The sequence below is a fragment of the Colletotrichum lupini genome, chromosome 3 (genome assembly GCF_023278565.1).
Source record: "Colletotrichum lupini chromosome 3, complete sequence".
NCBI classification, from domain to species: domain Eukaryota; kingdom Fungi; phylum Ascomycota; class Sordariomycetes; order Glomerellales; family Glomerellaceae; genus Colletotrichum; species Colletotrichum lupini.
The window spans coordinates 2,436,367-2,451,630 of NC_064676.1; the positions used below are offsets into that span (position 1 = coordinate 2,436,367).

Sequence of the window (15,264 nt, forward strand, 5' to 3'; positions counted from 1 at the left end):
CTCACTTAAGGCGGCTTCAAGCGCAAGCATCTTGGTATGCGCGAGAGTCACAGCACGCTTTCACAGAGACACGGCGTTCCAAGGGTGGTAGTTTGGCAGAGGTCATGGCGCAAGCGATGCTTTGCAAAGGTAGGAAATACCTTAGCAGTGATTACAATTCATAGCGAATTTATCATAAAGTCAAGAAACATCGCTGCAGATTGAGAGGGTAGTAGTTCATGGTATATGAATTGTTGAGCTACGTCTCGGCTCTCGATGAAGTCCTTCCGTCCTGCCTGTCTTGCGATTGATCGCATCATCCAAGAAATCTATCACGTCCACCATATTTTCGAGAGCAAGTAATGCTGCCCTCTCCTGTCGATTCAGCAAAGCACGCTTATCTGGCCCCATACCTGGTCCGCACATCTCGTGAAGGTGATGCTGAACGAGCTTCACTGGCATCGGGGCACGAATGACGTGGCGCATGAAGCATTCGACAGCCTCCCACGGGCAAGACTCGAATCCAGCGTAAAGAGCAGGGTTTGCGAGGATACCCCGCGCAGACATGAGACCTGCCAACTTGGTGCCACTGGGGGTGAAGTCCGTATAGCCATTATGGCCGTTGATCAGTGTCGGTTCCAAAGGTTCTTCTGGTGCTTTGGATACCGTCGACAGGGGTAGCGTGGCCATGGAGAAGACATCGCCGGATAGAAGGATTGGGAGCGTGTCACCGTATTTCTCGAGGAGAATGCCAAGAGATTCGGTGTTAATAGGGGTGGTGGATGCTGTATGACGGGTACGGGGATGGATCGTCAGGAAGTCGATATTACGGTTCAGGGGGTTGCCAATGACAGTGTCGATGAAGTCCATCGTCTTCCTAGTCAGTGAAGCATGTGGGTAAGCGGAGGACGGTTCCCGAGAGGAGGTAAGGTGCACTCACCTCAAGTCCTTGTGCACACGGATCTTGACGCTGACGCTCCTCCCCTTTGGACTGTCGATATCCCGCTCCTTGCCAACATGCCAGCCGTCACTAGCCAAGCGTTGACGAGTCTCAATGACCATATCTCGCACGAGTTCACGCTGCTCCATAAGAGCGGCACCAAGAGTCTCTGCGCAAGCCCATGACTGTGGGCACCCGCAGTTGAGATCGACACCGTTGACAAAAGGGGCGGCAAGAGATGATGAGCGGGCGAGCTCGAGAGGGCTGTTTGCGCCAAATTGAACTATCGTGGGAGGCTGAACTCCACGGGTGGATATTGTGAGATCTTTGGAGAAGAGTCAGACCGTGGGAAGGTACCGGAGTGAGGCGCAGGGGAGTCAACGAACCACTGTCCCGGGCAAAGTTATTGCGGTTGAACTCTTTCGACAGGATCATGGGTGTCCAGCAGAGATCGGTAGCATATTCATGAACGGTTTGACGGAAAGCGAGCTATGCGGTGATGAGTCAATGGCCTCCTTGACTGAAATACCAGATTTGAATCACCTTGCTATACCTCACCATAGGGGCTGAGACGTTCAGAAATCTATCTTGACTCTTGGCAGCATCGAATATTTTCAGGGGACTGCGTAAAGTCACATGTTGTCAGTCCCCTTGACTCATGGTGAACAAGAAGTGGAACTCAAAACCTACTGTGTTCTATCTGAAAGAGTTCCATTATAGAGGTCGGCCGCCATGGTGACAATCTGGACACCCACAAGAGTGAGTGGTATAATGCCCGAGTTGAGATGAGAGTGTGATTGAGTCGGATTAGGACTCACTCACAACGTCGAAGGCGCCTGCAGCGAAGAATTACAGAGGTTCTTAGTGGAGCAGGGGGGCCCTGTGGCATCAAACCTAGATGGGCGATCCTCACCTGTGCTGTCATAGTGGGGGTGGGGCTCTCTTGCGACGATAACGGCGGGGTGATTTTTCACCGCCTGCCCAATGAGGCAGAAACCTGTAAACTTCCTGCGTCAAAACTTTGCTCTACCCCAGCCAAGTGCTTGCATTTATGAGTCGTTTCTTCCCTCGGGAAACACTCTCTCCACCCTTCTTTTGATCTGGGCTATTGTTTCGCTCTAACTTGCTTCTCCTCACCTTCGCACTCGCGCTATCATAGTCGCAAAGTCGATTTTCACAATGGTCAAGAAGCCCGTCATCGGCCTCCTTGGAGGTGGCCAGTTGGGCCGAATGTTGTGCGAGGCCGCGGGGCCCCTCGGCATCGATATCGCGATCCTGGACGAGGCCAATTGTCCTGCGAAGCAAGCTAACCAAAACAGCCGGCACGTCACCGGTTCCTTCAAGGACCCGGCCAAGATCAGAGAATTGGCTGCCATGTGTGACGTCCTCACTGTCGAGATCGAGCACGTAAACACTGAGGTTCTCGAGGAGATTGCGACCCGCGGTGTTATCACTGCTCCAGGCACCGTTAAGAAAGTACCCTGTAACCCCCATTGGCAGACTCTACGTCTGATCCAGGACAAGTACTTGCAAAAAGAGCACTTCGCCAAGGGTGGTCTCCCCATTGCCCCTCAGATGGCCATTGAATCCGGCCCTGCTATGCCTGAGAGCCTCACGGCCGCTTACAGGGCATTCCAATTCCCATTCATGCTCAAGGCGAGAAAGGGTTCCTATGACGGCCGTGGTAACTTCAAGGTTAGGGGCCCGGAGGACTACGAGGAGGCTATCCGGACAATGGGCAAGCTCTCACTCTACGCTGAGAAGTGGGTACCTTTCGAGATGGAGCTCGCCGTCATGGTTGTGCGAACTGAAGATGAGGACGGCGAGTTGAGAAAGGTTCACACTTACCCGGCTGTCGAAACTATCCACGAGGAGAGTATCTGCACCAAGGTGTACTACCCACCTCGCCAAGTCAGTGCGGATGTATGTGAGAAGGCACGCCAGGTGGCTGGGGATGTTATCAAGACGGTGAAGGGCAGAGGTGTCTTCGCTGTTGAGATGTTCCTGCTCAAGGACGGTCAGTTAGCAGAGACTACAAGACTTGAGGATCAACTAACTTGATGATAGGCACAATCACCGTCAACGAGGTTGCTCCTCGTCCCCACAACTCGGGCCACTGGACTATTGAGGGTGTGCCCTACATGTCGCAGTACAAGGCGCAGCTCCACTCCATCTTGGATATGCTCCCGCGATCTATCAAGTTGCGGCCTCGCGTCTCCGGCGCTCTGATGCTCAACATTCTCGGCGGTGCGCGTGAAGACTCCCACGAAGAGTTGGTCGACCTGACCACATCCTTATACGATGACAACATGGATGTGTTCCTCCACCTCTATGGCAAATCGTCCAAGCCTGGCCGCAAGATTGGACACATCACCGTGACGACTCACTCTGCCAACTCCAGCTTGGAGAGGCTAGCAGCGCCTCTGATTAACGAGGTGAACTACATGCGCGAAGCGCGACTTGATGCTGCTTCAGACCAACTTCGTCTACAAGAGTCTCCTGCCAAGAAGACCAGCTCCCGCAACGCCGATAAGCCCTTGGTTGTTGTCACCATGGGTTCTGACTCAGACCTCAAGGTCTTGAAGGGTGCCTTCGAGATTCTTGAGCATTTCGAGGTTCCCTATGACCTTGACATCACTTCTGCTCACCGTACGCCCCATCGTATGGTTGAACTTGGAAAGACCGCCGCGCAGCGTGGCATCAAGGTCTTGATCGCAGCTGGTAAGTCTACATATGTCAATCGACCCTTTGGAGACATTACTAACATCACCAAAGCCGGCGGTGCTGCCCATCTCCCAGGCATGCTGGCATCCGAGACAACTGTGCCAGTGATTGGCGTGCCCGTCAAGGCCACTCATCTTGACGGCCACGACAGCTTGCTGAGCATCGTGCAAATGCCCCGCGGTTGCCCCGTGGCAACGGTCGGTATCAACAACTCCACCAACGCTGCCCTCCTCGCTGTCAAGATTCTCGGGTCGTCCAGCCTCGAGTACCAGCAAAAGATGGCTCAGTACATGAGCAACATGTCCCGGGAAGTTGAGCATAAGGCTTCCGAGCTGCAGAGTAAAGGATGGAAGGCGTACCTTGAGAACCAATGAGGGAAAATGAAGAGATTTTATTAGCATGTGTGGAACTTCATTCCACGTTTGGGCAGCATTGATTGATACCAGCAAAGGCGTACATAGGAAAGTTAGAAAATAACAAATAAGGGGCGGTCACTACAATATCATAAATGCTTGGTTTCCGGGATAATGCTTCGCTGCCGTACTGCCACCTTGGCTGGTGTGAGAAAGAGTTGTTTCATCAAACGATTTCCGGGGAGATGCATAAGGACTTGCGGTTGAGACATGGCCCAGCGCTGGGAAGATGGCGTGGGTTACCGCTTGAAACAGGACCCGGGGTAATGTGAGCCTACACCTTGAACCCTGAGAGAATCGCCTGCCGATTGTTCCAGAGTGCAAATGACTTCTTACTTTGTAGGCACCACTATATTGTCTTCTAGGTCTGATGATGATGATTGGCATGACTGGCGGGGCATCTATCACTTTCTTGCGGGAGCTAGATATCGGAAGGAATGGCCAGAAACACTAGGATACACTTCTTTCCACTCGGGGGGGTACGGTTTCGATCTCAAAATCGATGATCGCCAGGTCGCCCAAAAACAGACTGTTGGGATCAAACCCACCTCATGCTACGGATATTCACCTCGATTCCTCTTTTCACTTGACTTTGAGCCACTGACATTTATTTTCCAATAATAGAACTTGCTGAAGACGGCCTCGTTCATGTGACTCGCAGTCGGTTGTCATGCCCCAGCACGCCTGGTACATGTAATACGAGAAGGGGCTGTTTCAATCAAACGTGGTGGTCACTGACTGTCTGACTGCTATCAATGAAGGAACCTCTAAGCACATCAGAGCACTGAGTATGTGGCAAGTACAAAAGGGCAAAATCGAGGTAACTATGATATACGACAGGAGCCTGCCATGGCTTATGTCTCAGTGCGACGGGTGTGATCTCTCCCCGCGTTCCGACCAACGTATGTCCTTGACTTGGACAACGTGAGGGGAAGACAAGTGGCCAAGCTGGACAGGAAGAAGGGGTCGATAGACTTCTTGGGCAATACCTCTTTACATCAATGGAAGAAGTGATCAGCCGCATGCTCGGTGCTATTCATAGCTTTTGCACGTTGCGAGGCTTGGTGCCCGCTTCTCGATCCCGGGATGGACATTCCTCGCAAAATACGAGATGACATCCCTTCGAACAACTATCTAACCTATCGCCTGATTGATGTCATCAATTTTGACTACCAAGCGGTGAGCGAAATCGCTCACAGCATGTTACAGCAAGCTGCCTGGAACACACCTGCGGTGACATTCCTCCAAACGGCGGAAGGGGTTTGTGGCCTCTCGAACCATGTTTGTTGGTTCCACACTCCTGAGAGCATCGCACACACTTGACAGCTTGGGTATTGCGTGGGTATCTAAGGTGAACCTATCGAGGATTCTGGTAAATGACTTCGGAAAATGTCCCGGCCGAGCTAATGCCTGCTCTAATACTACTTGCTTAGGATCCTGCTCGCCACATGGCGCATCTCGCAGCAGACGGCCTGATGCATCGTCCTGATCTTTTTGATCCGAAGGACCGGATGCGACTTGAGAAGTGAGTTAGAGATCACCGGTCCAAATCTATCCGCGGAGACCGTTCGCTGACAAGTTGGTCCAGATCGACGCCCTCCTGAGACAAGCGCCTTGGCAGGAATATGATAATCTGGGGCCTCGACAGGTACTGCCTTGACGTCGGCTCGCACCGGTAACTTCTCTTGATAATTAGGCACTGTAGAGCTATCGAGAGTTTCTGCAGATTGATCTAGACGACATCGAGACCATCACCACTATTTCTATGTGTAAGTCTACTTATGAAAGCCCAAGCTTGTTTATTGTGGGAGAAGACTTCATTCTTCGCCAAGGACATGATCGATAAGAATGTATACCTACCACAGCCCGCAGAAAACCGTTTTCTGTCCGATTCCGTCGCTCGCACATCTTTCTCAAGCTGAAGGGTATCACGAACAAAGGTCGTGTGTCTGTATAACCCTATGGGACCCCGCAATCCTGTCCATTCATCCCTTTGATCCTCGGGAGCGAAAACCTGCTAACCTTCTTGCGGCACTGTGGATGGAATTTGAGCTGTTCGAAAACAGCCTGAAGAGTAAGACATCGACTTCACCGTCGATCCTAGATCACCAGACAGCCGTCCATTATGGACTACACCTTGCGGCTTGGTCCTGCGGCGCGCACTATGTCGCCAATTCTGAACCGGATGCGCTCATCATCCCATTCATCGCAGCCCTGGGATGATCTGCACTCGGGTCTAGCATATCTCTTCCTCTCTTGGCAATCACACCAAGAAGGCCGAGGTCACCACCAATTCGAGGCTATCGTGGAATGAACTACCAAACTGGGGCTGCGTCTGCTGAGGCTGAGCAGGGCGAACCAAGCTCGCCTGCGGCCGAGAGAATCACAAACCTACATGTGCTAGTGCCCGTCTTCCCGTCTTGGTAGCTACCCTTATGACGGAGATCGGAGAGCTCGCCGACCCGTACAACCTCGAGGCAAACTTGGGAACATATATAGCAACCTTGATGTCCAGCTTCAGAGACTTTGCTACAGTGCAACTTACATCACCCACTTGACAACTGCCCCTCTGTATCTCAAGCTACACCACACCGCAACCGCAGAGATTTCGATCATCTTCATCACCAAAGGTCACCACGCAACCAAATAGTCAACATGCTCTCCAACAACATCTTCACAATACTAGCCATCGTCGGCCTATCAGCCGCCCAGATCCAAGTCCCGCCCTCCAACGCCGCCGACTGCCCGCGAACCATGTGTCTCGACGGCATCAACCCAGAATGCGGAATCCGATGGGGCGGCTGCTACGACATGTGCCAGCCGCAGATGAAGCCCACCATGCCGCCTTGCAAATCCACGCTGAGCAAGTCGACAATCTCGAAGACATTCAAGCCCTCCTTCACTAGGCCAACCCGGCCCAGCCTGCCGCCCACGCGCAGCCCGACAATCACTCGGGCACCGCCCAGCTTGACTACTTTACCCACGACGGCGGTCGACAACTGCAGCACGCGTAGCGTGTGTGTTGATTACATTAACGAGTGCGGACAGTGGTATGGCGGGTAAGTTTTGCTTCTTCGCTTCTAATGCCTCACATATTAGTACAGCGTATCATGTTTGCTGACTTTGCCGTAAAAACGTAGATGCCACGCCGACTGCAAGCCCTGGCCGTCGTACTCCAAGCCTATGTGCACACCCACGTCCAGCTTGAGTGTTGACCCGTCCACGTTACCAATCGATTACTGAGGGCGCTCGCCGACGCCACAAAGTTATGAATGGGATGAAAGAATTAGGAAGCGATCGAGACAAACGTTTGATGATCCTGTATAATGAATAGATGATATCCTTCATACAATACATATTAGCAGCCTGGTTTCAAAAAGGGTACTTCAGTTTCTTACACGATGATACAGTCGCTGGAGCCACGACATCGACGACATCCCTAAATTTGTACTCAGATTCTCTGTGCCTCACAATTAATTGATAACTCAATCAACTCCGATAGAGCGCTAAGGACACAGAGAATAGGCTGCCCGAGTGTAGTCTTTGAACAAAATGAATTTCTCCTCCTACTTTACACGTTTTTAACTCCAGAGCCAAAGCCCAAAAGCCTGCGGTGTATGCACCAGCCCTAATAGCCTGATTCCAAAGGGTCCAGGTAGCGATATCCCCCACGCGGCTCACCCACGATCATTAACTAAATTGTTGTCGTGGTATTACGATTGCCTTTGATATTGCCTTCCGCCACTCTCTGGCCCTCCCATCGTCTTCGTCTTCCTTTCCCCTCGCATAACCGAATTTCCTACCAACACCCGACACCGGTTCTAATCATAACAGGTTTAGTACACACGCTTGAAGGGAGGAACAGCCTTGCACTCGTTCTCGTCCAGAGTGTTGGCAATAACACCACGGTAGCCGAGGTCGACCTTGCCGTGGGGGTTCTTTTGGAAAGAGAGGGTGTGCTTCATCCAGTTGACGTCGTCACGGTCGGGGAAGTCCTCGCGGGCGTGGGCACCACGAGACTCCTTGCGAGCGGCGGCGGAAGTGGCAGTTTGGGAACTATTCGTCGTTAGTTAACGTCCCCATGAAAGGAACAGTATTGAAGGGAACTTACGCGCAGGTCAACAGGTTGCGGAGCTCAAGGGTCTCAACCAAGTCAGAGTTCCAGATCATGCTCTTGTCCTTGATGGAAACGTCGGGGAACTGAGCGTCAATCTCCGTCATCTTGCGGACACCCTCGTCCAGAGACTCCTGTGTTCTGAAAACGCTGACCTCAGTCTGCATAGCCTTCTGCATAGACAGACGAACGTCGGATGTGGTTCTGCTACCCTCGCGCGTGCGAACGTCATCCAGAGTCTCAATGGCCTCAGCACCAGCATCAGCAGCCAGAGGCTTGTGCTTAGTACCAGGAGTGAACTTGTCACGGATGGTGTGGGAAACGGCACGGCCGAAGACGACCAAGTCGAGGAGAGAGTTGGCACCCAGACGGTTGGCACCGTGGACAGAGACACAGGCGGCCTCACCGCAGGCGAACAGACCAGGGACGACCTTGTCGTTACCAGACTCGTCAACAGTGATGACCTCACCGGTGTACTTGGTAGGAATACCACCCATGTTGTAGTGGACGGTGGGCAGAACAGGAATAGGCTGGGTGCGAACGTCGACACCAGCGAAAATGCCGGCGGTCTCGGAGATACCGGGCAGACGCTCGTGAAGAACCTCAGCGGGAAGATGGCTGAGCTGGAGGAAAATGTGATCCTTCTCCTCGCCAACACCACGTCCCTCGCGGATCTCCATGGTCATGGACCGGGAGACGACGTCACGGGAAGCAAGATCCTTAGCGGTGGGGGCGTAACGCTCCATGAAGCGCTCACCCTCGGAGTTCAGGAGGTAACCACCCTCACCGCGGGCTCCCTCAGTGATCAAGCAGCCAGCGCCGTAGATACCAGTGGGATGGAACTGAACGAACTCCAAGTCCTGGTTAGGCAGACCAGCACGAGCAACCATGGCCATACCGTCACCAGTGCAGGTGTGGGCAGATGTGCAAGAGAAGTAGGCACGTCCGTATCCGCCGGTGGCCAAGACGGTGTGGTTAGCAAGGAAACGGTGCAAAGTGCCGTCCTCCTGGTTGTAGGCGACGACACCGCGGCACTCTCCATCCTGCATAATCAGGTCGAGAGCGAAGAATTCGATAAAGTAGTTGGTGTTGTGACGGAGAGACTGTCCGTAAAGAGTGTGGAGAAGAGCGTGACCAGTACGATCCTCAGCAGCGCAGCATCTGTAAGCCTGTCCACCCTTGCCGAACTTCTGAGACTGACCACCGAATGCACGCTGGTAACTGTGAAGCGAGATATGTTAGCATCTGTCTGTATCCAAGGTGTTTCTGGGCCTTCTTTTCTTCGACTCACATCTTGCCATCCTCAGTTCTTGAGAAGGGGCATCCGTAATTCTCAAGCTCCACGATGGAGGCAGGCGCCTCACGGGTCATGTAGTGAATAGCATCCTGGTCACCGAGCCAATCTGAACCCTTGACGGTATCGTACATGTGCCATCTCCAGTCGTCCTCATGCATGTTTCCGAGGGCGGCGTTGATGCCACCCTGAGCGGCGACAGTGTGACTTCTGGTAGGGAAAAGCTTTGAGATACAGGCAGTGTTGAAGCCAGCCTCTGCGAGGCCGAAGGCAGCACGAAGACCAGCACCACCGGCACCGACAACAATGGCGTCGTACTCATGGTCGACGACGGGGTACTTGCTGGAAAGGTAGGGTGAAGCCTCCTTTGCGCGGAGGTGCTGGTTCGCGTAGATCCGCGCGGCGGATCTGGTCGTGGAGAATGCGCGCGCCTGCGAGAACTGAGATTGCCAAGTATTAGTTCTACTATTCAAGCCGAGGCCGTATTTAAACGCAGGACGGATCAAAGGAGCGACGTACAGCAGGCTTAGCAGCAAACCTCCTCAACGCCATTGATGAGGCCATGATTGATGTGTACACTATCTTGCAGTATCAGTATGCGTTTCGGTCGCGGCTGTATGTTCTATCTAGAATTGCGGGAGGCGAAGGGGGCGAGGTGATGATGGCCGAAGATGTTGGGTTGAAAGCCGCTCGTGTGTAACCGGGTGGATGGATAGATCGGTACTGACCGTTATCGGAAGACGGAAGAGAGAGCGGTCTCCAAAACGAGGTGCGGTCTCTGAGTGATGAATAGACCTCCAACCAGTGTATGGAGAAAAGTACGGAACAAACCACGGCAAACCTCGCACACGTCTTCTGCAATAAGTCAGCTCGGCACCTCGGGTAATCACACTGTTGGTGATTGGTTGAGATAGCTATGGCTAGTGGACTCACGCCACAGCCATAGTCAAGCCACAGTTGGTTTCCGGGGCAGAGTTCACATGTAAAGTCCCGTCAAATTCCGAGATCGATTCCGGGGTATCATCAGTGCGACCGGATGAAAGCTTAGCCTTCGTTGATCAGCCGCCCGAAACTCGAGGTTCTATTCTTAACAGACAGGCAATGACCAAAAGTCAATGTCTCTGGTTGCGATCAATTGTTGACTCTATATTTTGCCATTTCCCCTTTCCCTCTGATTGACAGTTTGATAACTTGTTAGTTTGCACGTCGAATTGTCGAATTGTGTACATACGGGTGCTCTTTGCCCGTTCCCGAGCGGCATTGCCGAGGTGCGGGTGGAACTGGGTCTCTTTGTCGATGGGGAGGAGAAAATCCATGACTTCACGACGAGAATCGCCCATCGTCAGCAGTTCTACTTTGCCACACTTTCAAACAATGCAGAGCCTCGGTAGACAACCACACAACTAAAAGGAGAACGTGACTCTCAACCGACAATTGAAACGCCAACCAATTAGACTTTTAATGTCTTCAACACACAGTAATGCGACTTGATCAGGCGCAACGATCTGCGCGGTTGCTGCAAGACCAATTAACCCACAATAACTCTTGCGCTGCAGAAGTGAAGTGTTGAAAATAGTAATTTAGGGTTACTCTAGGTATCTGGTATGGTGAAGCCACCCCGTCGCAAACAATTCGCCCGTGGCGACTCACTAGTATCGCTTCCTCTGCGTCCTCTTCAATCGGCTCGTTCCTTCACGTGCCGTGCCAGTCTCGGGCCTAGCTAAGCCTGGTCTCCCATCTCATCGCTCAGGCACTTTCAGACACAGGGCCAAACTCCTATGAGTTACTGCGGGCTAACGAAAACAAAAGAAAGCCTGAATTCAAAGTCCCCTTTTAGTGTGTCCAAGGAGTTCAAACTCCAGCCATGCTCATAAAGTACACACTACCTAGTATACAGCCAATATCGCGCCGCCCAAGATTATGACTCCAAACGTAGACCCCACAGCTTCTCTAGCTTCTTAGAAAGCCATCTGCTTCTTGATCTCGGCAATAGCCTTGCCGGGGTTCAAGCCCTTGGGGCAGGCACGTGTGCAGTTAAGAATCGTGTGGCAACGGTACAAGCTCATGGAGTTGTCGAGTGCAGCCTTACGCTCGGCCTTCTTCTGATCGCGAGAGTCGGCGAGCCAGCGGTAGGACTGGAGGAGGATGGCGGGTCCAAGGTACTCCTCAGAGTTCCACCAGTAAGACGGGCACGAGGTTGAGCAGCAGGCGCAAAGAATGCACTCGTACAGACCGCTCAACTTCTTTCGGTCGGCGACGCTCTGGCGGTATTCCTTGCCCTATGGAAGAGGTTAGCTGGGGTCATTCGAGATGCTGCAGTCTGAATCAACGTACATCAGGGGCAGGAGTGTCTCTCTGGAGGTAGGGCTTGATTGAGCGGTATTGCTTGTAGAACTGGGTCAAGTCCGGCACCAAGTCCTTGACGACGTAGGTGTGAGGCAAAGGGTAGACCTTGACGTCTGAAGCGTTCTCTGAAGGGATACGGCCTTTCGTTGTTGTTAGCATTGAATCGCCGTGAGTTCTTTCAGCAGCTTGCAAAGCCAGGGGGCTACAAGGGTGCTTCAGGAGTCAACGTACAAAGGCAAGCGAGCGTGTTCTGGCCGTTAATGTTCATGGCGCAGCTACCGCAAATACCCTCTCTGCAACTTCTGCGGAAGGTAAGGGTAGGGTCCAGCTCGTTCTTGATCCGAATCAATGCATCCAGCATCATGGGTCCGGTCTTGTTCAGGTCCAGCGTGTACTCCTGCATCTTGGGCTTCTCGGTCGGCGTGTCGGGGTTCCAGCGGTAGATGGTGAACTTCTTCATCTTGGGCTCCTTTGTCGCAGGCACTTGATCGCTAGGGGTAGCCAGGCCACGGCGAGGAATAGTGACGGCAGGGCGGAAAGCAGCCTTGGTGGCCGAGCCCAAGACGCGGGTGGAAGAGCGGAGAGATGCCATTATGGCGGTTGGTTTTCGTATGCAACTGGACAGAAAATGGAGATGAATGAATTGATTGTTGACACACCGAGTTGAAGATGAGCGATTCCAACGAATTGGCGGGGCGCGGTGTGGGAAAGCTGCGATTCACCGTAGTATTATCCTTGGTGGCGGTTCAGAGTGTAGTGGTAGACATCATGGAAGTTTGCTTCAATCCCTCGGTTATTGTGTCGAAGCGGCCGGAGCAAAAAGGTGGGACCCTTGACCAATCATTGCTGAGTGATTTTAAACCACATTTCAATTGCCGCTTTTGGCCTCAATCCCGAGCTCTTACCTTGTGTTTCCGGATAGATGCTCAGCAAACCGACTCGAAGGTCCAAAAACCCTGCTTTTAAAGGCATCTTCATTGTTGTGTGAGTAATATACCGATGGTGAAATCTCCAGACTACCTTACTTCGCTGCACATTTTGACAATCATATCTGTACATCCGGAATACCGGCTCGTGATAACTTAAAGCAGCGTGCACCTCCTTCCCCCGGTTTTCGTGTGGAATAAACCGGCATCTGGGACCGGGAGCAGCTGAAAGCTGACTCAGCGGGAATACCCCGGGTAGATAGCAGCCCTGGGGAATCTGGGGTTGGGGCCTTTTTCTTATGACATCAAGTGGACGTTGCATTCCCTTTCAGACGCGACTACCTATCACAAGTCGTCTATCCATTAGACGTTACGAAAGTGCTCGTGTCGAAGAAGCGTCTCGAGCTACGAGAATATCTTGGGCCCGCAATTTAGCTATGTGATTCCAGTCACATTTCTGACGAGCAATTGATACGGTTAATATGCGGACTGCGGAAGCACCGCATCTCCAAGAAACACTCTACATCGCAGCACATTGGAAGCAATGGCCGCAACGGTGACAGTACTGCGCCAGCCTCTGGTCCTCCTCCCTGCCACAAGGCCATTATCACAAGGTACGCTTCTGCTTTGCATCGAATTCTAAAATCCTCGTACTAATTATACTTTAGCATCCGTTAGCTTCTCAAAGTATCTCGCCCGACAACGGTCGACCCCTCCGACGAACATCTCATCGCGATACTTCTCAACAGCCAGAAGCATGAAGTCCGACTCGGCTGCAAAGCTATCCTACCACGTTGCTGCGTCTTTCACCGCGAAAGACCATCCCTACGACCCATCAACACACGTCTTTCACTTCAATCCCTACAACCGTATCCAGCAGAACCGTAGCAAACGCTCCAGACCAGACAGCGGACACGATGCCTTTTTCGTCAGTCGAGTCGGCGACTCTGGCGCAGTAGCCCTTGGTGTGGCTGATGGCGTCGGCGGCTGGGTAGATTCTGGTGTTGACCCGGCGGATTTCTCACACGGTTTCTGCGATTACATGGCTTCGACAGCCTACGGACACGGTTCAATCAAAGACGACCCGACCACAAAGGGCACGGGTGACAAGGAGCCGCTAAGAGCGCAAGATCTGATGCAAAAGGGATACCAGGCGATCAATGAGGACAGCACCGTCATTGCTGGTGGCAGTACAGCGTGTGTTGCTGTAGCATCCTCAGACGGCAACCTCGACATTGCCAACCTAGGCGACTCTGGCTTCATCCAGCTTCGATTGAACGCCGTACACACCTACTCTGAACCCCAAACGCATGCCTTCAACACGCCTTATCAGCTCTCTATCGTGCCTCCCAGCGTAGCCGCTCGGATGGCAGCTTTTGGTGGCCAGAACCTATGCGACTTTCCCAAAGACGCCGACGTCACTCGCCATGACCTCCGTCACGGCGATATCATCGTTTTCGCAACTGACGGTGTATGGGACAACCTGTTCAACCAGGACATCCTCCGTATTGTTAGCAATGTCATGACAACGACAGGCGCATGGCTCATGACGAAGAATGGTGTCCGCGTCGTCGACAATCTCAAGCCCTTTACAAAACCCGCTGAAGACGCCTCAGAGCGACCTTCCGCAAAGTTTCTTACCTTGCAGAGCGTGCTCGCGGCGGAAATCACGTCCGCCGCCAAGTCGGCGAGTCTAAACCGCAACGTTGACGGCCCCTTTGCCAAGGGAGTGCAGAAGTACTACCCGCAGGAGAACTGGCACGGCGGCAAGATCGACGATATTTGCGTTCTCGTCCTCATCGCGTCGGATGACTCCAAGGCCGCGGCCAAGAGTCGCCTTTAAGGCCGTCTTGTATCATTACCAACACTATTTGCGGTATCTGAAGCTCATTGCTGCTTTTTCCAGATGTTCAGAAACACCCCCCCCCCCCCCCCCTAGAAGCCCCAAAAAGGAGCGCCACCGCTGCATTTGCCCGTTGTATCGTAAATCTTCGACCGTCGCCAATTTCTCATTCGGTGACGCAGCAATGTTGTACAAAGGATCCTGAGCAATATCCTATTTTCTCACATACACGCAATGAAGAGACGTCGAGAAGTCAGCAGTCAGTCAGTCAGTTATAGCAGCATAAAAGAATACCACCCAAAATCGATGTCTGACCGTTTCATCGTACTCTACCTAAAAACCAATCTCTACTCGCCTCATTCAATTGCATGTTTCTCTGCTTGGATTTATGCTTCTCCACTGATTAAACTACACGTTTGGCTCATGCGATCGGCAGGAACGGTCGAACGAGAGGTCCAATCGTCTTCCCTTTTCCCCCTTGTTTTCTCTTCTCCTTTGTCCTTGCTATGAAGCGGGGCGAGGCGCTGGGAACTTGCCGATCGCAGCTGTGGCTCTGCTTGGGCGGGTTTCTTGTTGCTTTTCTACGGATAGAGTATCTTCCAATGGACGGAGCCCCTTTTTTTTTTCTTTGAACTCCACGTCAGCTCTGGAGCATGCACCCCTTTCTCCTGTTTTTCTCCACGTG

At 52.6% G+C, this 15,264-nt stretch overlaps 8 protein-coding genes across 8 annotated transcripts; 3 read left to right on the forward strand and 5 right to left on the reverse strand.

Moving 5' to 3' along the window:
* Positions 1-216: 216 nt before the first annotated feature.
* Positions 217-1,844, reverse strand: CLUP02_05479 (dihydrouridine synthase; the record flags this gene model as incomplete). Its single annotated transcript, XM_049284486.1, has 7 exons — positions 217-856; positions 920-1,244; positions 1,306-1,408; positions 1,478-1,541; positions 1,610-1,662; positions 1,742-1,755; positions 1,814-1,844. 7 exons carry the CDS (start codon positions 1,842-1,844, stop codon positions 217-219), a joined length of 1,230 nt encoding a protein of 409 aa, XP_049141629.1.
* Positions 1,845-2,098: 254 nt separating this feature from the next.
* Positions 2,099-4,017, forward strand: CLUP02_05480 (phosphoribosylaminoimidazole carboxylase; the record flags this gene model as incomplete). The annotated part of the gene is made up of 3 exons (XM_049284487.1): positions 2,099-2,936; positions 2,987-3,640; positions 3,695-4,017. The coding sequence occupies 3 exons, from the start codon at positions 2,099-2,101 to the stop codon at positions 4,015-4,017; spliced, it is 1,815 nt and encodes a 604-aa protein (XP_049141630.1).
* Positions 4,018-6,711: 2,694 nt separating this feature from the next.
* Positions 6,712-7,299, forward strand: CLUP02_05481 (uncharacterized protein; the record flags this gene model as incomplete). The annotated part of the gene is made up of 2 exons (XM_049284488.1): positions 6,712-7,115; positions 7,197-7,299. 2 exons carry the CDS (start codon positions 6,712-6,714, stop codon positions 7,297-7,299), a joined length of 507 nt encoding a protein of 168 aa, XP_049141631.1.
* A 593-nt stretch (positions 7,300-7,892) lies between these two features.
* Positions 7,893-10,028, reverse strand: CLUP02_05482 (succinate dehydrogenase; the record flags this gene model as incomplete). The annotated part of the gene is made up of 4 exons (XM_049284489.1): positions 7,893-8,112; positions 8,168-9,391; positions 9,462-9,904; positions 9,984-10,028. 4 exons carry the CDS (start codon positions 10,026-10,028, stop codon positions 7,893-7,895), a joined length of 1,932 nt encoding a protein of 643 aa, XP_049141632.1.
* A 27-nt stretch (positions 10,029-10,055) lies between these two features.
* CLUP02_05483 (uncharacterized protein) lies at positions 10,056-11,330 on the reverse strand (the record flags this gene model as incomplete). Its single annotated transcript, XM_049284490.1, has 9 exons — positions 10,056-10,259; positions 10,313-10,355; positions 10,398-10,513; positions 10,561-10,585; positions 10,692-10,828; positions 10,886-11,014; positions 11,115-11,154; positions 11,229-11,257; positions 11,322-11,330. The coding sequence occupies 9 exons, from the start codon at positions 11,328-11,330 to the stop codon at positions 10,056-10,058; spliced, it is 732 nt and encodes a 243-aa protein (XP_049141633.1).
* A 92-nt stretch (positions 11,331-11,422) lies between these two features.
* Positions 11,423-12,402, reverse strand: CLUP02_05484 (succinate dehydrogenase iron-sulfur subunit; the record flags this gene model as incomplete). The annotated part of the gene is made up of 3 exons (XM_049284491.1): positions 11,423-11,743; positions 11,799-11,950; positions 12,042-12,402. 3 exons carry the CDS (start codon positions 12,400-12,402, stop codon positions 11,423-11,425), a joined length of 834 nt encoding a protein of 277 aa, XP_049141634.1.
* Positions 12,403-12,556: 154 nt separating this feature from the next.
* CLUP02_05485 (uncharacterized protein) lies at positions 12,557-13,058 on the reverse strand (the record flags this gene model as incomplete). Its single annotated transcript, XM_049284492.1, has 3 exons — positions 12,557-12,641; positions 12,716-12,782; positions 12,836-13,058. The coding sequence occupies 3 exons, from the start codon at positions 13,056-13,058 to the stop codon at positions 12,557-12,559; spliced, it is 375 nt and encodes a 124-aa protein (XP_049141635.1).
* Positions 13,059-13,280: 222 nt separating this feature from the next.
* On the forward strand, positions 13,281-14,579 carry CLUP02_05486 (5-azacytidine resistance protein azr1; the record flags this gene model as incomplete). Its single annotated transcript, XM_049284493.1, has 2 exons — positions 13,281-13,350; positions 13,405-14,579. 2 exons carry the CDS (start codon positions 13,281-13,283, stop codon positions 14,577-14,579), a joined length of 1,245 nt encoding a protein of 414 aa, XP_049141636.1.
* Between the last annotated feature and the right edge of the window lie 685 nt (positions 14,580-15,264).